Genomic DNA, 22146 nt, shown 5'->3' with positions numbered 1-22146 from the left:
GGCTATGGCTATAAAATAAACGCCCAACCCGTATTCATAAAATGCCTAGTTATGAATATCATGAGATACCCATCGAACAAGAAATAGTAAATGACCAAGGTAACGCTAGTTCAATGCGCACTTGACTGCGAACATTCATTCCTTCTTATCATGCACAGGCTTCGAAGGCTTCGAAGGCTTCGAAGCAGTACCAGACGACCAAGCCACCCGAGCAAGGCGCCACAATACCCAAAAGAAGCCAAGTGTGATAACGAGACAGGTTCCCAGCTCGATATTCTTAGATCGGAATAAGCCCCCATCTTCAAGTCGAAGAACTGGAACCTCGATATCCTCTAAAAGGTGCTCTGAGTTAGGCTGAAGCTGGTAGAACATGGTGCGCGGACCGAAAAGACCATCCCAGCCTAGATTAGTGCGGTCGAAGGGGTTCACGCCCATCTTCGTTCCTTCTTCTGAGGTACATGCCCAGAACACGACTGGCCAAGGGACGTGTGCGGTGCGGTATCCTGTTTCTGAGGGTGGGAGGTATCGGAGATGCAGAGGGACTGTGACTGTCCAGTTTGAGGAGTCGGATGGGTCCTCGAGTGGAGTTGCTAGCTCAAGGAGCCAGGTTGAGCCCCAGCGATCGACGACCCAGTCTGGGGCTTCGAGATCCATCTCGCCTGATAGGGCGCGAAGGGCGACGAGGTTATGGGACTCGAGGAAGAGAATGTCTGTTGTTCCGAGCTGGTATTGATCTCCGAAGATGGTGGAGGGAAGTGTTAGATATGTGTGGAGTGCGCAGGTTGAGTCGCTTGGAGCGGGTGGTCGTCTCAAAGATGAACGGGGCATGGAGATGGACATTGTTGGATGTAGACCTGTTGGCGAAGCGAAGGAGACTGTGTAGGTGGCGGGCTCCAGTAGAGGTTGGTGTCGGGAGGGGAATGAGAACATGGTTGGTTCTGCATGAACGTTAGTCAAGCTTTTCTGTAGTGTCTACATATACGCATGAGGCATTGGATTTCCGAGTACATACTTAGCTTCTTGTCTTCTCCAACAACAGCTAAAAGGCCCCCCATCTTGATCTCTTCAGGCTCAAGGCCCGGCTCAGCACCCAAGATACCGATTTCAAGCTGATTAGCAGAAGAAACTGGCTTATCAAGCTGCTCTGTCCAGCCGCCCGAGGGGGGGCTAGTCCATAGACTTGACACAGTCAAGGCATGTGAAATGCTATCGTAGTCAATATCCACCGAGTCCGCCGAAAGAAGCGAATCAGCCCGAGCATGACATTCAGAAGCATCCTTGCCCTGGGCGCAGACAGAGTCTCGGATCCATTTGTTAAGAGGTTGTAGCAACTCAAGACGAGTGTGGTATTGAAGGGAAGCCGAGGAAGCGAATCTAGTCGAGAGAAGTGGGGGTGTAATGAACGAATCCTGCATAGCAGTGGGAGTTAATTGGAGCCCACAGCAGAAGAATATCAACGAAGGTCGCCTAGAAAGCGCAAAATTACCTCTGGCTTCGAACAATCCTTGTATTGAGCACCCTCAGCAGGTCCAACGATCGTGCGGAGCAGCGAGCACAATGCCTCCCTATACCCGAGTCAGCAACCACGCAATCTTCCGCGATAAGAATTTCAAGCTCACGAAGACGTATCAGTATTCAGTGGAGTATAATGCACATGCAGACCGGGCGACACCCGGCTGGCGAAAGGCGCGACGGCCTCGTATGGCTGTTCGGACGCCCAGCGGAGGTGGAGCTCATGGGATTGCTCGAGAATAGCGCGCAGCTAGACAGCACAGAAGAACAAGAAAGTCAGCGATTCTGTGTTTTTGAATATGCAGTTCATTGAGGCAATGGGCTTTGCTCACCTCTTGTGGGAGCTCATTCAGCCCGACCGTGATGCGATCCTCCCGCGCGGCGTCCAAGTCGCGGACGGATAGTGATTTGCTGGTTAGGACAGCTTGCTGAGGCTCAAATGGCGCATTGTCGCGCTGGATATAGGTGATCCTCCGTTTCATAGTTGTATTTCGCAGTTGCTAGCAGTCTCAGAGGAGAGAGAGTCAACCGACGTGACTTCTCCAAGGCGGTTCTCCGCATCTTAATCGGGTTAGACTCAGTGTATTACGATCATCACATGTCCATTAAAGTACAAAATTATCTACAGTTCAGTTTTGTCATAAACATTCATTTCCTTGTCGTTACTCCGAAAATCCAACGCTCCATCCAACGCCAGGCATATGCTAGTTCAACACAATTTCACGGCAATACGTCTCTGATAAGGTCTTTTTGAGATGACGTCAGGCTGGTTGGGAACTTGACGTTGACGCGGACGACGAGATCTCCGCGCTCGCTGGGGTTCTTGGAGATCACCATGCCGAGGCCAGGATAGTGCTCCTCGTGGCCAGGCTGGGTGGGACCGGGCTTGCTGACGCGGATGGACTTGCCGTCGATGGTCTTGACGATACGCTCCCAGCCAGTCAGTGCTTCCTTGAGGCTGAGCTCGACGGTGGTGACGAGGTTATCGCCGGAGCGCTTGAAGGTTGGGTGGTCAAGCTGGAATAAATTAGTACGACTCGTTCAAGTTCATAGAGTAGGGGATTCACTCACCTCCTTCACAATCAAATGCACATCCTGTCGGCCGCCTTCTTCTTGGTCTCCAATGTTGCGGTACTTGATCTTAGAACCAGCACGCAGTCCAGGCTTGATGTTGGCCTCCAGAGTGACTTCCTGGGTGGTGCGCTTGCCCATTCTATCAAAGGCTTTGCTCTTCGTCTTGACCTTTTTGGAGACGCCCTTGAAGATCTCCTCCAGGGTAAGCGGCAAATCCTTCTCAATGATAGTAGGCTCAGGTGTAGGTGCACGCTTTGGCTTCGAGTATCCAGCGCCCGGACGGCTTCTGCCAAATCCAGCGCCACCGCCGCCGCCACCAAGACCTCCATTAAGCATCGAGAAAATGTCATCGTCTTCAAAGCCCATTCCGCCACCTCCACCACCGCTGCTCTTGGCGAAGTTGCGGAAGATGTCGTCGGCATCACTGAATCGGAATCCGCTGCCACCTCCACCGGGACCGGTTGAGAAGTGGAATGTGCGACTTCCACCTCCGCCGGGCATGCCACCGAAATTGAATCCTCCAGGCATGCCTCCTTCGAAGCCAGAGGCGCCTCCTCCACCTCCTCCTGGCGGCGGTGGAGGGGGTCCGCCGCGCATCAGGTAGTCAAGGCCATACTGGTCGTAGACCTTGCGCTTTTCAGGATCGGATAGGACTTCGTATGCTTGTGAGACATCTGGTGAAATGTTAGTTGGGTATCAAAGCGGGGTAGACTTGGTACATACCTTTGAATCTCTCGGCAGCATCGGGGTTGTCTTTGTTCTTGTCGGGGTGGTGCTTCAGTGCAGCCTTGCGGTAGGCCTTCTTAATTTCATCTTGCGTAGCATCAGGCTTGACGCTCAACGCATCGTATAGCTTCGTCTCAGAAACCATGGTGCGGGGTTGAATTGAGTTTTGTCAGAAAAAAAGGCGATCCAGAGGGCGCCCGAGGTTGGAGCTGCAGTCTTAAAAGGAAAATGCGTTGTCTGACAGGAGAAAGGATCCGAAGTGAAAGAGGATGCGGTGTACTTCTCGAATGACGTAGAAGGTTCGCGGGTATGCAGGTTGCAGGCGGGGGTGATTGGAATGCGAGTTGTAGGTATGGGGTGACAATATGAAGTCAAGAGGAGGTTGAAGAGAGCTAAAAGTGCGAATGGCGCTCGAGCCGGAACTTGAATACCAGGGATCAAGACTGGAGTCTCTCCAAGTCAGTGACGTGTGACGTCGGCGGGTCGAACGTTCTCGAAGCTTCGACACACTCCAACAAGTCGATCAACAGCGTAGGGAGTGTTCCTGTCGAATTATCTCTATCTGCAGATACTATTTTGAGTTGCTTTACAGTTGTTTAAGCGCACCTTTAGAGGGTCCAGCTGCGGCATCAACTAGGAAGATCCCGCGATCCATAACATCATGGCCCCACATTTATGTCAGTGTCTTTGCTAGCCCTACCCGACGTCAACTGCAGATATAAGTGGACAATAAATTCTACATTCAAAAATAATTAGAAAGCAGCTACGCGTATGCTGATACCATAATCCACTTAAAAAGCACCCAACATTGTTAATGAATCACGAATGGATGGGAATGAGGAGGATCAACGACAATGCGAGTCAATGCATGCCCAAGATAAAAACGAAGTTAGTTGAAGACTCGGTCAAAGGTGGATGCTTGACTTACTATCTCACGAGCGAACCACATTAAGACGAGGCAGCACCTGAGTTGAATACCAGAAAAAGGGAAAACACCTGAACAAGTAAGAAAGGAACGCCCTTGGAGTGTCATCTTCACTGAGCGAGACTAACGAGTTGCGTTCAATAAGTTTTTCGAAAGATTTTGCAGACGTATCTACTTCGAATAAGAGAATACCTGCGGAATGATCCGAGGATCGTATTTGGGGTCGAGTGATCCAAAGATCGATTTTTTTGGTTGAGAGACAACGGCGAACCGTTGTCCCCCAGTATGAGGCCTTCAAAATTAAATCTTCACTGGGCACAACGATCTTCGAATCATTGTGGGGTTCGAATTGATTGCGGGAATCAGATCACGCTTGGGAACGGAGATGTCAGTGCTGGGGTGGATGAGGCAGAGAGTTGGTAAGAGGTGGGATGCGATAAGAAGGGAAGAAGAGAAACGAAAGGGAGAAAAGAAAAGAGAGAAACGGTTAAGTCCGAAGTTCTCGTGCTGCAAACTTCCTAATCGGGAAGTAGCAAGCTACCATAGGAAATGAGTCACCTGACAGCACGTCAAGGACTGCAGGCTGCAGCTCGATAGATCAATGAAATCCAAGAAACTGGGTGCGATTGAGAGATGGCCAGATCTTACTATTGTACTTCCGATAATACTAGCACATCAATGAGGCCTTGAGCTCATGAGCTCGCTAGAGCAGTAGACCGGCCCCTGCCTCTTGACCTTTGAAAATAAAAATTTTGCGCCTAATGATATGATAAAAGCATATGTAGACGCAGACAAAGCTGTACCGTGTCATATCATACCAGCTTAAAAGCCATTCAAGCTACGTAATTTCAAACCGCGTCCATGCATGTTCAGTGAGAGCTCCCTCTTTAGCATACAAATGTATTCATACATCGAAATGATAGAGGCCGAGGATCTACATATTCAATATATTGACAGGACAAGAAACACCGACACCCTTCCGTTACATATTCGAATTGCACAGGTCACGCCACGGACCCTTACTGGAACGACAAGTTCAAAACCAACTTGCCAGGGAAAAATAAGGCAATAATCGAGAAAGAACCATGAGTGTATTTGCATTATCATGACTGTACCCTTAGAAAAACAAAAATGTGCAACAAGTCTCCATGTACATTGGATCAAATTTACTAAGACCTCTCATCAACAACAACCCAATCCTTAATGAGCGCAGTGCCATTTTCAACAGCCTTAATCTGCTCATCAGTGCAAGTTGCGCCAAGAGAAAGGATGTAGCAAAGCGGCTCCGGACTTTCAGGAACCTCATTCTTGATATCCCAGGTGGACGACGGACCATTCGTGGCATAGGAGGTATTGCAAGCAGTATTGATCTTACCAGTAGCAAGATCACGGTTAAAAAGGGAACGGTAGAAGATCTCGTAAGCAGTCTCTGGCTGGTAAGCTGGGACTTCATGGCCAGCTTCGTAGACCCGGGTGAAGGAGAAGTTTCCATGCTGGCGGACTTGACCGCCAACGTAAGAGGAGTTCGTGCGAAGAGGGGTGTAGCCTGCATCACGGAAATTGGCAGCTTCGGCGTGTTCAACTAGCAGACTGACTTCTTCACCGCCAATCCAGTTGCAGGCGTAGTCACGGTCGCCATAGACGAGGGCAACTTTGATGCCGGAGTCGAGAACGTAGGCGATATCTTCGAGGTAGCCGTGAACATCTGAGCGCGGGTAATCTCCCGAAGAGGAGAAGGCGTAGTAGACGCCGTCGTTGGATTCAGTGAAATTGATTGGAACGCCCAGCGCGCCTTGGACCCAGTGCTGGTTCAACCAGCCGAGGAAGTACGGCGCTGGGAATGGGTCTGGATTTTTATGTGCAATGTCATAGTAGCCACGGTCTGCGTATTCCAGGTACACACCCTCGACGCTGTTGCTGCAGAAGCTGTCGGCTTTTTGGCATGCTTTGTTGACGGTTTGGTTGGTGCCGTACATCTGAGGGTCACCCTCTGCGGCCAGCGCTCGGCACTCTGTGATCAAGTCTTTGCATCCACCGGGCCGACTCCAGGCGTGCATGGCTTGGTCGTAGATGGTCTTGTTGATGGTTTGGATGTCATAGGTGTTGTTGTAGGCCATCTGGATGTAAGAGGGCTCCTGCACTAGAAGATCCACGCAGCCGTTGATGATACCAAGGGTATCCAAGTGGATGTAGTGCGAGTCTTCCGGGTTAGTGATGCTGCCGTTGGTAATCTTTTCATTCTGCTCCTGGAAGAAAGCTGTGAAAGACGGGCCATAGCGACCGCCGTAGGATTCGGTCCAAATGCTGACCCGATCATCATGAGGCTTGTATTCGGGGAACTCGCTGAACCAAGTCTGCGCAAAGTGCCAGAGAGATCGTGCAGAGTTCTCAGTACTGTTTGCTGTCGCAGTTTTCTTATTACTGGCTGTCGTACCGACGTAGAAAGTGTTGTTCTGCTCGGGCACTCCGTGGGTCCAGTCGGACAGGTTCCAACCGCCGTTCACTTGGTCAAAGGTACCGTTTGTCGGTACATCATAGCTGAACCCGACTTGGTTGGGCTGATCAATGTACAGCATATTTACGTAGTTGTTCCATGACCAGGGGTTCAATTCCGTCGAATTAGAATCCGCGTTCACCTTGCAGGGTCCATTTTCTTGCATGAGACCAATCATGGAGGAACTTCCTGGTCCGCCATTCATCCAAATAGATAGAGGCGCATTCTTTGGATCATGGCGAGATTCGAAGAACCAGAAGAAAGTATTGATGGGGTATTTTTGATCGACGTGCACGTCGTCCAAGGACCCTGGAGGCAAATGAACGTATCCAGAGTACGACTTAACGCCCGGTGTAGTTTCGCAAATTTCAGGCTATGCAGTTCGTCAGTATACGATTGTAAATCTAGAATGAAAGGAAAGTGAGTCGAACTTCTTTGTATGAAATCTTGACACCCTTGTGATGCTTCGATTCAACCACCTTCAATCCTTCGGGCGTAGGCGGGAAATACTGGGCAGCAGCAGTTGTCGCCAAAGAAGCAGCGATCCAGTATGAGAATGCCATTGTTGGAGAAGTAAAGAAACATGAAGAGGGGAAGTGGACTATAAATGTTGATCAGATGTAACGATAACGGAAACAGAGAGCGCCAAGACATCTTGCCTAAACCCCCCCCCCCTGACTCCAGGCATCTTTATTGGTTTCACTCACTAAACCGTGCATTGAGATCTGCAATATCTAATCATTGGCTCGGGCGACCGACGGAGCTAAGGAAACACTTGATTTGATTACATTCTACTTATTTCCTCAATTTGAACCCGCCTCTTCCCAACCTCCCCAATCTCCACCCCATCACTGCAACTCAACATAGAACATGTACCGCAGACGAACCTGAGCTGGATCCTGGACAATGTATTCCTGATGGTAAAGCCCGTCGGCATGTCTTTTCTCAGGCGGAACCCGCACATCGGGAATCTGGGCCCCCACAAAGTCTTCATGAATACACCCAGCATCGCGCCATTTCGCATGAACAGTGTACGCCGCGCTGGTCGTTGAAAGTCCGGAACCTAGTTGACCAAGCTCGACTTCGCACAGCGATATTAGTGCTTCCCCTTTTACCTGACACTCGCCTAGCGATTTGGTCGACATGTCGGCAAAATAGATCCCACGACAGAATGGCGCTCCATTTGGACTGCAAAGTCCGCCATAGCGTAGTCCTTGACCCAAAATTCCTGCAAAATTGATTGTAGATGAGCCGTGCCAAAGGAACCGCCGGTCTCCAATCTTGGATGTGTTTTTCTTCTTCCACTGGACGAAGCGCTGCATCTCACCTGGCCGTTTCAGGTGGAAAAGGCCAACAGCTTTCTAGAACCAAGAGTCAGGGTAAAGCTTCCAGGTATCTACCACGTGGCTCACCTTGAATTGACTTTTATGTGCTGTTCTAGCTGATCCATGGAGGTACTTGCAAAGCTCCGCGTACTCCGTTCAAGTTTGATCCACTAGAAAAGTCAGAGTCAATATTCTTGAATGTGAAAGCGAATCAAGTTAAAAATAATTTGAATCTTCTCACCTGGAGTTAAGGTCGCCAGACCGAGCACGTGGGATATCTGTCTCATTGTCATAGATGTGCTGAATTCCTTGCTGGCCCTGGCCCTCAAAATGGCGCTCGCAGTGTGGAACTTGATTGCCAAGTCAAGGATCATTAGTTCACCGATGGCGGAAAAATGCCCAGGCTGATTCGGATCCTAACGCGGTTGACCCTGAATCATCATGACAGAGTAAAGGAAGAGCAACTTATTGACCTGCAGACCATTGGGCTTGGAAGCATTGGCACCAAACCCCACAATCCTTCTCAAAAGTGCAATCGCAGCCTGAAAAGTGTGGCCATTGAAATGCCCTGTGAGATGCATCCTACGACCATAGCTGTTCACCGAGGTGAGAAATTGATCCAAGTCACCCTTTTGAAAGATGAGGTTCAAATCGCTTTCAACACTCTCAGCAAAAGTGTATTTCTCGCTAACGAGAACAAGAGGCTCTTCATATTGAAGTTCCACAAACACATGCTTGCCAGTCTTAGGGGTTTCGTGCCGTTTCCCCTAATGCAGAACAGTGTAGATGCGAAATCTTTCCTCGAAACTGAATTTGGCGGTGTCCAACGTGTACCAAAGCCGACCGATCTGTTTGGTCGTGCTGGTTGTAGGCTGACCTTGATCACTGGGGATTTCGCGCGTGAGTTCGAAAGTGCAATACTCGTCCGACTCTGAATTGAATATAATTTGAAGTCGGACAATAGAAGTCGCTCGAGAAATTTTTGTGCTCTCAACAGTACTGCTTATGAAGTTCGCATCCCAGATCTCTCCAGCATCATCAATCCAAACCGACATCGTTCCTGCTCATATGGGTCAATAGATAGCTGGCCTGATGGCATAAAAAGGAAAACAGAATGGGTGCATTCCTAATCTGGCCTCTATGTCGGAATCCACCATGGCAGTCAGCTTTGCCAACCTAATTCGTTCCTCGTCCTTGACCTTTTTCAAAGGTCCAGTACCTTCGTAGTCATCGCCGTATTCTCGCGCACGCTTCTTGCCTGTCAATTCAATCATCCCAAGGGAACTTTTGCTCTTCAATAACATGTACTGCTGGACTTCTTCAGGGCTTTGGTTCTCAATGCTCTTCCAGAGCAATCAAGATTGACAATGTGACAGTCTCCTGACTCCATAGCCAGATCAACTGGGAACGGAATCCATCCTTAGCTACCATATGGGTAGTTGTCGAGTTTTGTTTTACCTTTCAAAATCCCCTTCTTGACACCAGTTTGCGTTGTCACAAGGTGGGTGCATTTGCTGATATCCTTCTCGACGAATTTGGCACCGCATTTTTTTAACCATCTTTTGGATCTGCCCTAGATATTGGAAGTTTAGCTACACCAGTGACATATCCTGGCTAAACTTCTCTTGGTTGAGGACGACATAGAGTTACTGACGATGTTTATACCCAGGGATGTTGTCACTGGCCCCAATGAACAGACCCTTCAGACTGACCATCAGCTTGTCGGTTTCCTTATCGACCCCATTGCCAGGCATTGCGACCATCACAGTACTGAATGCTTGTAGCTTGATGAGTGGGAGAGAAATGACCAGAGACGCCCAGGTAGAGGAATCAAGAAAAAAGAGCGGAAATAAAAATCCTGTCCCTTAAAGTAGCATAAAGTAAATTATGGCGGTGTTTGAACAAACAATGAACAAAGAAATTGTCTCAGGGAGTAGGTCGGAAATATCCTTCGATGTCGAACTTCGTAGGCATTATCTTCCTAAGAGTTCCCTGCTCGTCTACCTTATTTTGACCCAAGATATCACCAAAGAATGCTGTTCAATACCGTATCATACAATAGGAGCCAGACAGAAGAATATAGAAAGAGCCAAGGTAGCTTTGTCATGCCATGTTGATTTTGTTTAGAATACAGCAAGGTAGCAGACATGGACTGACACTCAAATAGAGCAGATGGACGCTCTATCGGCAAGACTAAATATTAAAGTAAGAAACGCCATATCCTCCCAAACATCATGTGCCATGTATCAGGGTCGACGAAAATCTCCTAGTTGCTCGTGAAGTAGTTGAAAGCGACAGGGTCATCGAGCTTGATCTTCTCCGCCCAGGCATCGAAGTCATAGCGTATGCGGCTCATGTTACCCAACGTCTTTCCATCAGCAGGAGCATGGTCCTTGTGGTTGAAACCAGCAGGCTGCTCATACAGGAAGAAGACGTAGCGATGAGGGGAGCTGCCAGGAGGAGGAGCCGGGCCGATGTAGTTGGCGACGAAGGGCGCGTCGAACTCGAGCACGGACGAGGCGCCAACCTTCACCTCGGATTGGATCCAGTGCAGAATCGGGCCCAGGAAGGTGAGAGAGGGGAATGGCGCGTCGACATCCAGGCTCACGACCAAGTAAGTGCTGGTGGGGGATGCACCGGCGAAGGTGAGCTTGGGAGGAGCTTGAGCCTCTGGTTTCATTTCAGTATGTCAGTCTTGATTCGAATGATTTTGTGTGATGAGTTTCTCACCTGAACGTGGGACAAATTGTCCGGGCTGCACGTTCTCGTGCTTTCCGACGGTCAGGCCGAGGAGCCTTGTCTTGTCCGCCTCGATGAGAGACATGGCTCTCTTGAAGTGGTTGTCCGAAGGCATTTGGGGTGACAGGTGGAAGACAGATGGAGGCTGGAAGAGTAAACCAGCTAAAAAGCAGGTGAGGAGTTGAGATGAAGTTGAAATAAAGAAGGACCTCAAGTCTGGGTTGCGCAACCAAAATAAAGTTGCACAAGCTTTTGGGCCGGACTTAGCGGAGATAGGCCTCCACTTATTTCCACGTATTCCAACCTTTTTTCTCTGTGTTTTTTAAATAGAATATCAGTATATGATTCAGAAAATTATCCTATGCATTATGATTTTGGGGTTAAGATTCATTCGGCGTTGACCATCGAACTTAGTGCATATCAAAGATCTCGCGATGACGGCAGTGGTGAAGAACTTCCTATATAGCAATAGTAAAATATGTGGTATCGAGGTGTGGCGAACCTGTGTTCCAGCGGTTACTCTTATTTCTTCTTTTGATACATATTTATACCACCATTAGGCCTCTGGTTCTTCCCTTCCGGATCGTTTGGTGACACCTGGAGTGACGCTTGATCTTTGGTCGATCCAGGCGACGACCTTTTCTCTTTTGTGCTTTTACGGCGCAGGCCCATACTCATATGCCGCACAGTCAGTCTATATGAGATTGCCAGAGTCAACAAATCCCCATTCCCACTTTTCTCCAAAGCCTCGGCCCCGAGGGAGTCTTTGTTCGACAACATATTGATTCTTTCTGAAATCTTGAACCTGTATTGGCTCTATACGCCTATAGAATGGACATTATATTGAGATTGCAAAGCCAGAAAATGCTTCACTCCTTTATCACACCAGTAACGGTAGCACGCACAGTGGTGTTACCCTCGTCAGGATAAGGAGTTCCAAAGTCACGAACAAAGGCGATCTGCTTTTCGGTTGTCTCGAACAGCTCCATGTCAAAGCGACGGACAAAAGCTGCTAGCACAAGGAACAACTCTGCATATGCCAAGCTGTAATTCCATGTTAGTAAGAGTGCAGAAGAAGAAACAAGAGGTTACGATGCATACTTCATGCCTAAACAGTTCCGAGTGCCTTTTGAAAATTGAACCATGAATCTATCCAGTCGCTCTCCCTTTGCAGCAGCGCGTAGCCACCTATCTGGGTCGAAAGCGTGTGGATCGGGGAATATTTCGGGGTCTGTGAGAACGAAGTAGTTGGTTTGGCTCACCCGGGTCTGTTTTCAGTTATGTCAGTGCGAGTGCGTGATTTTGAAATCTTATAATGCTGAAAACTCTCTTACCCCAGGAGGAATAGTGTAGTCCTTGTACAATAGAGCTTCAGTGGGCGCGATACGTGGGGAGCGACTGGCAATTCCAGTAGACAAGCGCAGGGCCTCCGAAACGACCCCCGACTATACACCACTTAGCAACCAGGTCGGCTCACATAATCTCACAATAAACTGACCAGGTACGGCAGCTGTTCAAGCTGGCTCCACGTTGGACGAGAATCAGGCGTAGGCATCACCGTTCGCAGCTCCTCACGCAACTTCTTTCTCATATTTTCATTGGAAATGAGGCGGAAAGCAGCAATAGTTAGTGCCCGCGCAGTTGTCTCGGTACCACCAAGAACCAGGCTAAATCCATCATTGCTCAGGCCTTCCAATTGGCGCAGGTGTTCGGGCATGTCTGAGCCGGTGATGATCTCCATGATGGGGCGAGGCTTTGAATTTGACGATTTGCCACCGAGAAACTCTTTTGTCTGATGTGTAACGTTTTCCTTTGAAATTCTCAGCGCATATACAAATGGGTCAATCTTTTCGAGCCACTCCAACGGAAGCGACTTCATGACGGTTTGGATGATTGGGAAGAAGTATGAAATGTGGCCGAACTTGAACAGTCCATTGATTCCATCTCGGACTTTTTCGTTGAACTCTTCGTGATCGAGGTTTCCACTGTTGATTCCATAGGCATATTTGTGAATGACATCAGATGTTAGCCCGGCAAAACCAGCATCCAAGGTGACAGCTTTGTGGGATTCGTAGGCGCGCTTGAAATGTTGATCCAGTTTGTCGATGTTCTCGTGAATCAGGTGTTCCATGTTAGTGACAGATTGTTTTGAGAAATGCTTTTCCAAATTCGAACGCTTCTGCCGATGCTCTTCTGGCGTGACACTTGAAAATGCCGATCCCTTGAGATCGAACTGAGCGACGAGGATAGCATCCTTCTCCCGTCTGCGCTTGCCGGAAGCATAGATCTCGTCGTAGTAGTTGGAGTCCTTGATATGGACTTCGTGAGGAGTGACGCGAACAATGGGTCCTAATGCACGATTAGAGTGATAATACTCTAGATGAGGCGCGATACTTGCCATATACCTTGTGTAACCTCTCCATCTCCCAAATGAACGATCCTTGCTTGATCACGTTGAAATAGAACTCATAGATGGTTGAAATTGCGGCAAGCCTAGGACCTGGAATTTTGCTCAGAGGATGAAAATACAGTCGATATATGCTTTTGGCCATAAAATAGGTGACCAGAGCACCTGTTCCCAATAACAGTAGACCAGCCATATTTATTACCGATTATCGAGACCCCAGATTTTGAAATTCAAAGAATAGCGAACCTGTGGATCCCTAAAACATGCGATGTGTAATGACTAAAGGTCACGGCGGTGTGACTGCTAATGCGGCCAATGTGAAACACCAATATGGAGATTGGTCGAATTGGCTCGGCTGATCCAACCCAGTCTGCCCCCGCAGCATTCACTCGTGTTGCTGGTGGTAGACTAGCGATGTGGAACTAGCCTTAACGTAGCCTCGGTTGTTGAATCACGCCAATGATCGCCCCATGATACGGCTTTGACCCCACATTTGTCTTTCAATCATATTGTACGAGTCAGCACGAGAGACCTAGATCCTTGTAACCCAGCCCTGTGTAGTCATGCTTAGAACTGCCGAATATGCAAGTGGACAATGACATTCACCCATTAAGTTGACCCACATGACTTCAGTACCATGGATGGCTCCCGCTTTCAAAGCTAGTTTTTTTCATACAATATACAGAGTACAACAAGTGGCCATAAGTCCTTTCCCAACCCCACGTTTGTGCGATCTGAATGGCTCATCCGAGGCACTTGAAAATGGGCAACAAAAGAAGCGATAGAAGAGGCAGAAGAAGAGAGGCAAATTAGAGTACAAACAATGCATAAATTGGCACCCTCACTTCGAGAAGTTTGTGAAGAACTAGTCTAATACTTCATAGCACAGTCGACGGACTTATGGCCGCTGTTGCATGCTCTGCTTTGCTCCGACTTGTACGGCTTGCCATGATGATGCTTTTGGTCATCAACGCAAATGTGAACCGCGATGTCGTTCACCAAGGGCAATCGATATGAACACCATCTCACTCCTTCAGCCCTGGGCCCTATAAATCTTCAGTTGAGGGCACAGTTTCTATTTTTAAAGGCTCCAGGCCTAGATGATGTCGACAAATGTGGACATCGGTAGCAGAAAGTCGAAAAAAAAGCTACCCGCGATTGAACAATTCGACACTGAAAATACAAAGTAGCCTGCACTTCACTTTGACAGTAGATAAGAGTGTTGGCGTATATAAGAGCAAGACATGCAATTTCACTACCAACGGAACGTACTCACGAGGAAGCACAGCGTAAGGAACATCGGACACGATTTGTCTTCTACAAAGACCGAATTAGAGTGAAAATCAAATCCTAAGCTTCCTCCATGTCAGGGTTCACTTCAGCTACAGTAAACAGAGTATAGAGGACAGATATAATGCGCCCGGACCTAGGTCGAAATATACTTAGCCCGACAACGCCAAGACCAACGCAATTCTGTAAGTGGTCATCATATTTACGCATTGTCGGAACGCCAATTTTCAATAATGAGGGTCTGGCGCATTGCGCATGGTTCTCTTTCTCTCGTTGCCCCGCTCTTTCAAGGTCATGGTATCGGCCTACTTTCCAGTCTGAATAACTCTAGGGGGGAGGAGAAGACTGCCTGTAGTACAGGTACATATGTCTATTTTGCTCGCATAGAGACATTGACGGCAAAAACCACCCGATAGGGTACATTTACAGCCTCCTAGACACAAAGCGCAGCTTACATGTCTCCACGCTAGGATGGTATTTCGCAAACACCAAATCCGCGCCCTCCCATGGCTCCATCCAAGCCTCAACCTCCCACTTTGTCCCTGTCTCTTTTTCAACCTGTCTCCAAAGCCTCTTCCACGTCTCAATATCATGTCGGTACTGCTGAGGCGCATTCTTTTTGTCATCAGGGTCAATGGGGTCTTTACGTCCCGCCTGTCGACCGACTAACAACGAGCCCGGCTGCATGCGCACAAGCCTAACAACATGCTTAACAGCAGCAACTTGCCGATCCCAGTCAAACAGGTGGAAGAAATATCCTGCATTGACGATATCCACTTTGCTAGTGAGTTTCTGTACTAATGCGGAGTTTGCGTCGAAGATGTCCGCCTCAATGAATTCCGATTTTAGCGTCTCGCGATCTTTGAACAGGTGGTAGCCGACTTCATAGAAGTCACGGCGTAGATCGGCGGCGTATAGGTTCTCAGAGGCTACACCGTCCAAAACCTACGTATATACCGCCATCAGAATGTTGGTCTTTTGGGTTGATATTGTCAAAAGATGAAATGTACGTACCAATTGACGTATTTCTTGCCCGAGTGCACAGCCAATGTCAAGTAGCTTTTGGCCAGACTTGAGACGCCCAAGAATCTCGGGATAGACGGGACTCTGAGAAATACCCATATCCAAAAAACGGAGAGCGCCGAGACAGGGAAAGGGAAACTAGAACGAATCAACATTGCAGCAAGTGGCGCTGACGGAGCTATCCAAAGCAAGAGATGGAATTGTCCTAAGGTACTTACTATGGCAAAAGCTTGATCTCGCTGTACATGGTAAATAGCCAGGTTAGTATTAACATGGACCACTAGGAATGAGTCGCTGCAGGGGGTCGCGAACTAGGTTGTTCACATGTTGCACCACTTCATTGGGCGGGATATGGCTATACTTCTCAAGCAATTCCCTTGCCTCGGGCTCCACCTCTGTGAGCTCCGGCTCATACCAGGGGAACTGAACGGGGTTATAGTTGTCGCTCGGCATGGATCTGACACCGGTCTTTGCTTCGGCCACGGTGGATGCTGTCAGCACTGGTGGGCTAAGATGGACCGAGGACTAGTATCTAGATTAAGTGCAAGGTTATGCCTAGTTAGTCGCACTTATATACCCGTCTGGCCCACAAGGAAGAGGAATAGTTTAGAGACGAACTATCCTGAGGGACGCTGCCGAGGTCGGCATGATCTGCTTACTTTATCAACCTCTTTTCCCGCCAACCAGCGTCCATCCAAAGACCATGATCTTCTCTTCCAGCGCTATGTGAGGGGCCACGAAGTCACTACCTCGTCAATTGTCCTTTTTTGCTCATTTTCAGTTGCATTGGCTTGTAGCTCTCTAGGAGCTGATTTGTATCATCAAAAACCGATCATTCCAACAAGTCAAGAGATCATTATTAGGCAGAATAATACCGATCATGGCACAACTAATTTTGGTGAAACACATGGAGTAATTTTGCAATAGCTTGAGTGGGACAAATAGGAAAAAAAATCATGTCTGGCATTCAAGATTGAGTAAGCATTTTGCGGCCAAGCAGTCTTTAAATTGCATCATCCTTCAAAGCAGAATCCGTAACAGGCAAATTGTTCGTTTTCTCAGCTTCTGTGTTCTTGATATTATGAAGAAGCATGAAAGGGAAACATAATCGACCATTGGTAGATTCATCCTGTAACACAGTTAAACAGCAATCTCGATGAACAAAGAAATGATAAAAAACATACCAGATTCCCCCCATCATCCCAATACCTCCCAGGACGATATTCAAGCTTCAAACTTCATCAGTATCTTGAAAATGAGAGAAATGATAGATATACACTTACCCGTACACCATCCAATCGCAACCTCGGATTCGGTCCAAAACCAAGCCACCTCCGAAAAAGATCCTCAGCAGTCTGCGTAGCAAACATATAAGAAAAGCGATACCAAAGAAAATCAAACCGATGATCCCAATTCCAAATACTATCCCTACCCCCATTCACATTCTCCACCGTGCCCCGGTTGAACAATCTATCCATCTCCCTCGGACTCCACTGCCCATCCACATACACAGGATGCGGAACATACACAGCCTTAAACCCATGCAGCAAAGCCCAAGAAGGCGCAGACATTTCCGAGGCGAATGCCTTCCCACGTCGACGCTGTGCATTATGCATCTCCGCCAAAAGGTTCTTCGAAAGACGCCACTGCGTGATGACAGATGTGCGACGCGGGATGGTTTCCGAGACATTCCAGGTCATATTCGGGAATGTCCATGATGTATTACTCGGATCGAAGATTGGAAGGAAGGTTATCAGATCTGCTTCTTCCCCGACACCCCATCTGAAATTATCATTCTCAGGCTGTGAACCGGGTAATGGTTTTGGACCGGCTGGTTTGATTCCCTCGTGTTTGACAGGTCCCCAGACGCTATGTTTCCCGTTCATTGAATTCGCGACCATATTCGAGAATTCTTCGTATGTACCGTGGACACCAGGTGTATAGAAATAAGCGTTTCGTTCCCAGAGGTATTTCCGCGGTTGGTTCCGAGCGAAGGAGATTGCTTGTTCGAGAAAATGGTATGTGTGGCCGATGACTCTGTTGTCGAATTCTAGTTGCCAGTAGTAGTCGAATTCGGGGTACATCTGGGCGAAAACTTGCGTTGCTTGGAGGTGTTGGTAGATTGCGCGATGCTCGTTCATATTTGGATACCATTCTGCTAGGAGACGCTCGCTGAAGAGGACAGTCATATTGCAGAATTCTGAGGGCACGATTCTTTGCTTTAGTCCTCGGACTGCGTCCTCGTCATTTTTTAGATCGATTGATTTGTCGTGGACATCTATCATGAAGAAGACTTGGTACTCGGATCCGGTGTGTAAGGAGAGTTCCATTATCAATGAGCGGAGATATTGGATGTGACTTGGGGTCCATCGCATTGTTTCCGAGGCGCGCAGCACGAGAGCGGAGCGGGTCTTGTATGAAAGGCCTACGGGTTTACTCGGGATATTCATATGCTCCCCGAGAGTTGGCGGGTACAGAGAGAGAACGTGCTGTCCGTAATGCTGATTCGGTCGATCAGGGCGGTATCGTTTGGCATTGCGTTCGTAGCATTGTGATTGAAGATATCCCCAATTGACGTTTGCCCAGAGGACTCTGCCGGGTCTTCGGAATCCTGGTATATCTGCGGCATTGTTCTCGTCTATCCCGTAGGGACCATAGCGAGCATAGCGATCGACACAGACATCCTGATCTAGACCGAGGGCCTTGTGAGATCCGAACATGGAGGCGGGGAACCCTGAAAGAATTGGGGTGAGCAAATGCTTTCTATGGGTGGATTCATCTAGTATATACCCTTCTGTGTCCCGCGATAGACAGACATCATGTCCTCACTACTACCGCGATCCAAATTTCTCCCACGAGGCCCACGACAAGCCTCGAATCTTCCCGCCCATGCCTTGCGCCATCGGGGCGTATTATAGGCAGGATAGGGGTCATAGATTGCCGGCATGGGGTGTTCAGTCGAGCCATTCTTGGTTGTCAAAGTGACGGTTCCCCCTTGATAGAATCTGTGCTGTCTGCAAATTCATTAGAAATGTGTCTCAGCAACGGATACGGCGACATACGGCAAGTCATTCAAGGTACCCTCCCCCTCAGGCTCATCAGATGGATCTGTCGGCGATAAAACAACATGAACATCGGGACAAGTGGGATCGATGAATTTTCCTGGATGCAGGACGTTCGGTTTCTCTGGTAATGGCAAAGGCAAGAGATCCAATGGAGCTTGTTTGTCCTTGTGTGGAGGGGGAAGGTGGAAGTAGAGCAATATCAGCAGAGAGCTGATAATAAGGGACAGCCAAATGCTGGGACGAAATAAAATCATTTTGTGTTGGTTGGTTGTTTGTCATGGGAATTATACAGCCAGCATGCTCAGGTGGCTAGGTTCAGCAAGTTAAGGAGGTTGAGGAGTCTATTTGGGGGATAGACTCTGCTTTTCTGTTCCGATCTTGACAGGGTCTGAGAGAAGGTATCATATGCTTGTGTTCCCAAAATGCACTGTAGGCTGGGGGATTTAGTCGTCGGGCATGACGAGACAATTCGTCATTGGGGAGTGAAGTCCTAGTCATAAGGAACAATGCTCCCCGGCATAAAATTCCAAGCAGCTTAGCTTTGAGGATATCACTTTTGATGAGATTGACCAAGCTTCTTCTAACAAACTGAAAACTCATGTGCTTTTAGGACAAGACATGCATCTACTTAGGGCTATCTATCCCACGAAAACCTTGTGATAAGAACGCAGGATTGTCCCGACTTCCACATAACGAAGAGCCCCAGGTGCAGGAATTATGCACCATAGGTGAAAGCTAAAATCAAGACAAGAATTGGTGATTAGGATACATTGTGATTCCCAAAATTTGTGTCTGCCTAATAGACCGGGCTCCGAAGCATCAATTTCAGCCAGAAAGCTGGAGGTAATTACAACGGCCAAACATCCACCCACTCACAATCCATTAAAAAGATATATAAAATAACGATCCAAAAGAGTGTATTGAAAGTACCAAAAATCAGGATATAATGCGACCAAGTCAAAAATCCCCTCGTCAAAGAGACCAAAGACTCCCCACCAAACCGAACCGAAACCAAACCAAAACCAGTAACCAAAGACCAAGAAGATCCTCCACACGCTGAAATGCAACACGCTAAAATAAAATCCATGAGATGAGATAGACGAAGAACAAAAAGGAAAGCCATTTTTTGGAGAGAAGGAAAGATGAAAGGGCAGGATTGGGTTAAACTCTTGACGAGTCAGATGCGTATAGACGAGGTATCATGGTGGAGGGTATATACGAGATGTGTATATGAGGGAAGGGCGATATGAGTTGTGCAGTCAAATCAAAATCTGGTTATGAGTTGCTGATTTACTCAGCGCGAGCATGGGGCAAGGTACTATCGACCTGAGTGCCACCGGGCGACTCCTCAGCTTCGCCTTGGTCGACATGAGAAACCTTGGAAGATGGCTCGCCTTCCATGGTATCGTACTTGGCTTCGATCTTGTCAAGGGTTTCTTCCACATCGGGGGTATCGTCGACTGTGGCACCGAGCTTGGAGTCGACTTCGGGAGACTTCTGGGGGCCCGGAGAGACGCTCACGTCGAGGTGATTTTCGGACTTTTCGGTTTCCTGCTTTGAGGGGGACACGGTTTCGGTTGACTCTTTGCGTTCGGCGTCTGAGGTGCTCTTCACCGTGTGGTATTCGGGAGTGATAGTGGGATCCTCGAACTCGTCGCCGCTGGCAGCGGGGAACTCGGCGGTGTCGACGAACTCATCGTCATCGACGACGGTTGGGATGGCGGTGGCGGTCTGGAGCTTCTTTGGGGAAGATGGGATGTCGCCGGACTCACCCTCGGCGACATCGGTGGGAGAGGTGTTGTGGCTGGAGTGCGAGAGGGCGGTAGGCGAGGTCGAATCACGGCTGGATCCAGAGCCCCAGACGTGCTGTGGGTGGCGAGGAGGCAGAGCAGGGGGAACGCGGGCTGGAATGTTCACGAGACGAGCACGGATGAAGCTGGGCGAGAGACGCTTGGCTTCGGTGTCGCTCTGCTCTTCCGCTTTCTTGGGGGATGAATGGATACTCTCACGCGGAGTGACGATAGCGTTGTTGACCTCGTGAACCTCGATATATTCATCTTCGTCGACGTCGTTCTCAGCTTGCTTTCCTTCTCCGTTCGACTTGGCCTTATCATCCTCGCTCTTAAGCTCATCGTATCCGTTCAGCGGCACTGCATCCCAGCTGGCTGGATCCTCATACCAGTTCATTGACGGAGCAGCCAAGTCCTTGGCACTGCGAGGGGACGAAGCACGGCTCACCGACGTAGGCGCAGTTGGAGAGGCGTTATCGGTTTGCGTGCCACGGTCGACGCTGACATAGCTCCTGTTACTCTTGTGGCTCTGCATACTAGCGCGCCAGCTGTTCCGCGGCGAACTATCCATGCTGCGGCGCGAGAACGTAGCAAAGATAGGGCTGCCAGGGTTCGGCCGGAACTCGAAGGTATCATGGGTTGGCCTCACCTTCGTGCCGGCTTCCCGGATAAAAAGGCCCTCAGCCTCCAATGCTTTCACGCCGTATGGGTCCGGGTCGTCTTGAGCCGGTACACCAAAGGAGGTACCATCCTCCGATATCTCCAGGTCACCAGGTGTTTCACCGGGCGGAAGAAGAGCGTCCTCATTCACATCTGAGTCACCTTGGGCCGCTTTAATGGTCTGCATGAGTGTTTCAAGCTCGTAAGGCGGATGCCGGACCTTGCCGGCAAGAATCTCGTTGACAGAAAGGCGTTCGCCGTAAAAGCGTTCGTTCTCGTCCGTACGCTCAATAATGATAGTACCGTCAACAGCCACACCCGCATATAAGCCCTTACTCTTCATATATGTCCAAATGGGAGACTGGCGCTTGTGCACCTCAGACTCGAGAACGCCACCAGCACCAACAGGGCCAGCGGCGACACTCAGCTCGCCACCAAGAGTGCAACGCAAGGTCTTGAAGCCCTCCAGAGCCTCATATGTGTTGATGATTACCACACAATCATAGATATCCACACCCGCAAGGAAGCCAATCCCGGCCGTGTGTAACATGATACCGGAAGGCGGACTCCATTCGCCAGTCTCGGGGATGCGACCGAGTAGCACGCCACTGCCACCGGAGCCACTCATCCACAGACCGGTGCGCATGGTTGTGAATATGGCAATACCCTTGGCGTTGCGCAGAACCTTGGCTGGGATCTTCTTGAGAACGCGCTGTTGCTTGCCCTTGGGGCGATTGATCTTGCCATTTTCGTCGGTTCGGACGTTCGATTCGGGGGCGTAGAAGCCATCTGTGCAGAAGCTGCGTAGGATGCGCGCTGCCTTGTCGCTTTCCTTGTCGATTGTCATGGGCCAGAATGCTTCGGCGCCTAATCTGTTCGAGAGGCGATTGACGGGACCACCGAGTTTATCGACTGTGTCCCATGCTTTGTCGAAGCCTTTTTTGGAGTAGCTCTTCGTCTTCTCCCACCGACCTGGAGCCATGATGGATGATGCGAGTGGGCAAATGCGATGACGCTATGGTGAGGGGAAACAGATGACAAAAGATAAGTGGTAATGCGCTCAGCGCAGGAAATCGAGGTGAGATCTATACACGGACACTATCGGCAGTTGTGCTG

The 22146-nt window shown here is 49.1% G+C and overlaps 10 protein-coding genes across 10 annotated transcripts; all 10 read right to left on the bottom strand.

Annotated features, from left to right (window-relative positions):
* Positions 1 to 135: 135 nt before the first annotated feature.
* N7508_002371 (uncharacterized protein) lies at positions 136 to 1994 on the bottom strand (the record flags this gene model as incomplete). Its single annotated transcript, XM_058460437.1, has 5 exons — positions 136 to 938; positions 1013 to 1409; positions 1487 to 1565; positions 1620 to 1762; positions 1845 to 1994. 5 exons carry the CDS (start codon positions 1992 to 1994, stop codon positions 136 to 138), a joined length of 1572 nt encoding a protein of 523 aa, XP_058323969.1.
* A 238-nt stretch (positions 1995 to 2232) lies between these two features.
* Positions 2233 to 3457, bottom strand: N7508_002370 (putative DnaJ domain protein Psi; the record flags this gene model as incomplete). The annotated part of the gene is made up of 3 exons (XM_058460436.1): positions 2233 to 2529; positions 2584 to 3260; positions 3310 to 3457. The coding sequence occupies 3 exons, from the start codon at positions 3455 to 3457 to the stop codon at positions 2233 to 2235; spliced, it is 1122 nt and encodes a 373-aa protein (XP_058323968.1).
* Positions 3458 to 5406: 1949 nt separating this feature from the next.
* On the bottom strand, positions 5407 to 7294 carry cp1 (putative carboxypeptidase S1; the record flags this gene model as incomplete). Its single annotated transcript, XM_058460435.1, has 2 exons — positions 5407 to 7104; positions 7163 to 7294. 2 exons carry the CDS (start codon positions 7292 to 7294, stop codon positions 5407 to 5409), a joined length of 1830 nt encoding a protein of 609 aa, XP_058323967.1.
* Positions 7295 to 7579: 285 nt separating this feature from the next.
* N7508_002368 (putative poly(ADP)-ribose polymerase PARP) lies at positions 7580 to 7876 on the bottom strand (the record flags this gene model as incomplete). The annotated part of the gene is made up of 1 exon (XM_058460434.1): positions 7580 to 7876. One exon carries the CDS (start codon positions 7874 to 7876, stop codon positions 7580 to 7582), a length of 297 nt encoding a protein of 98 aa, XP_058323966.1.
* A 947-nt stretch (positions 7877 to 8823) lies between these two features.
* N7508_002367 (uncharacterized protein) lies at positions 8824 to 9111 on the bottom strand (the record flags this gene model as incomplete). Its single annotated transcript, XM_058460433.1, has 1 exon — positions 8824 to 9111. One exon carries the CDS (start codon positions 9109 to 9111, stop codon positions 8824 to 8826), a length of 288 nt encoding a protein of 95 aa, XP_058323965.1.
* A 1211-nt stretch (positions 9112 to 10322) lies between these two features.
* Positions 10323 to 10910, bottom strand: N7508_002366 (YbhB/YbcL family Raf kinase inhibitor-like protein; the record flags this gene model as incomplete). The annotated part of the gene is made up of 2 exons (XM_058460432.1): positions 10323 to 10726; positions 10787 to 10910. 2 exons carry the CDS (start codon positions 10908 to 10910, stop codon positions 10323 to 10325), a joined length of 528 nt encoding a protein of 175 aa, XP_058323964.1.
* Positions 10911 to 11664: 754 nt separating this feature from the next.
* N7508_002365 (cytochrome P450) lies at positions 11665 to 13395 on the bottom strand (the record flags this gene model as incomplete). The annotated part of the gene is made up of 5 exons (XM_058460431.1): positions 11665 to 11839; positions 11897 to 12063; positions 12130 to 12240; positions 12294 to 13103; positions 13201 to 13395. 5 exons carry the CDS (start codon positions 13393 to 13395, stop codon positions 11665 to 11667), a joined length of 1458 nt encoding a protein of 485 aa, XP_058323963.1.
* A 1520-nt stretch (positions 13396 to 14915) lies between these two features.
* N7508_002364 (class I SAM-dependent methyltransferase) lies at positions 14916 to 15614 on the bottom strand (the record flags this gene model as incomplete). Its single annotated transcript, XM_058460430.1, has 2 exons — positions 14916 to 15437; positions 15507 to 15614. 2 exons carry the CDS (start codon positions 15612 to 15614, stop codon positions 14916 to 14918), a joined length of 630 nt encoding a protein of 209 aa, XP_058323962.1.
* A 904-nt stretch (positions 15615 to 16518) lies between these two features.
* N7508_002363 (DUF3405 domain-containing protein) lies at positions 16519 to 18834 on the bottom strand (the record flags this gene model as incomplete). The annotated part of the gene is made up of 5 exons (XM_058460429.1): positions 16519 to 16644; positions 16700 to 16744; positions 16799 to 18249; positions 18306 to 18529; positions 18578 to 18834. The coding sequence occupies 5 exons, from the start codon at positions 18832 to 18834 to the stop codon at positions 16519 to 16521; spliced, it is 2103 nt and encodes a 700-aa protein (XP_058323961.1).
* A 1036-nt stretch (positions 18835 to 19870) lies between these two features.
* On the bottom strand, positions 19871 to 22012 carry N7508_002362 (uncharacterized protein; the record flags this gene model as incomplete). The annotated part of the gene is made up of 1 exon (XM_058460428.1): positions 19871 to 22012. One exon carries the CDS (start codon positions 22010 to 22012, stop codon positions 19871 to 19873), a length of 2142 nt encoding a protein of 713 aa, XP_058323960.1.
* Positions 22013 to 22146: the final 134 nt, after the last annotated feature.

This window comes from Penicillium antarcticum (genome assembly GCF_028974205.1).
Source record: "Penicillium antarcticum strain IBT 31339 chromosome Unknown utg000002l_segment0_segment0, whole genome shotgun sequence".
In the NCBI taxonomy this organism is placed as follows: domain Eukaryota; kingdom Fungi; phylum Ascomycota; class Eurotiomycetes; order Eurotiales; family Aspergillaceae; genus Penicillium; species Penicillium antarcticum.
The sequence above is the reverse complement of the archived record's forward strand: the minus strand, read 5'-3'. Positions and strand labels throughout refer to the sequence as shown.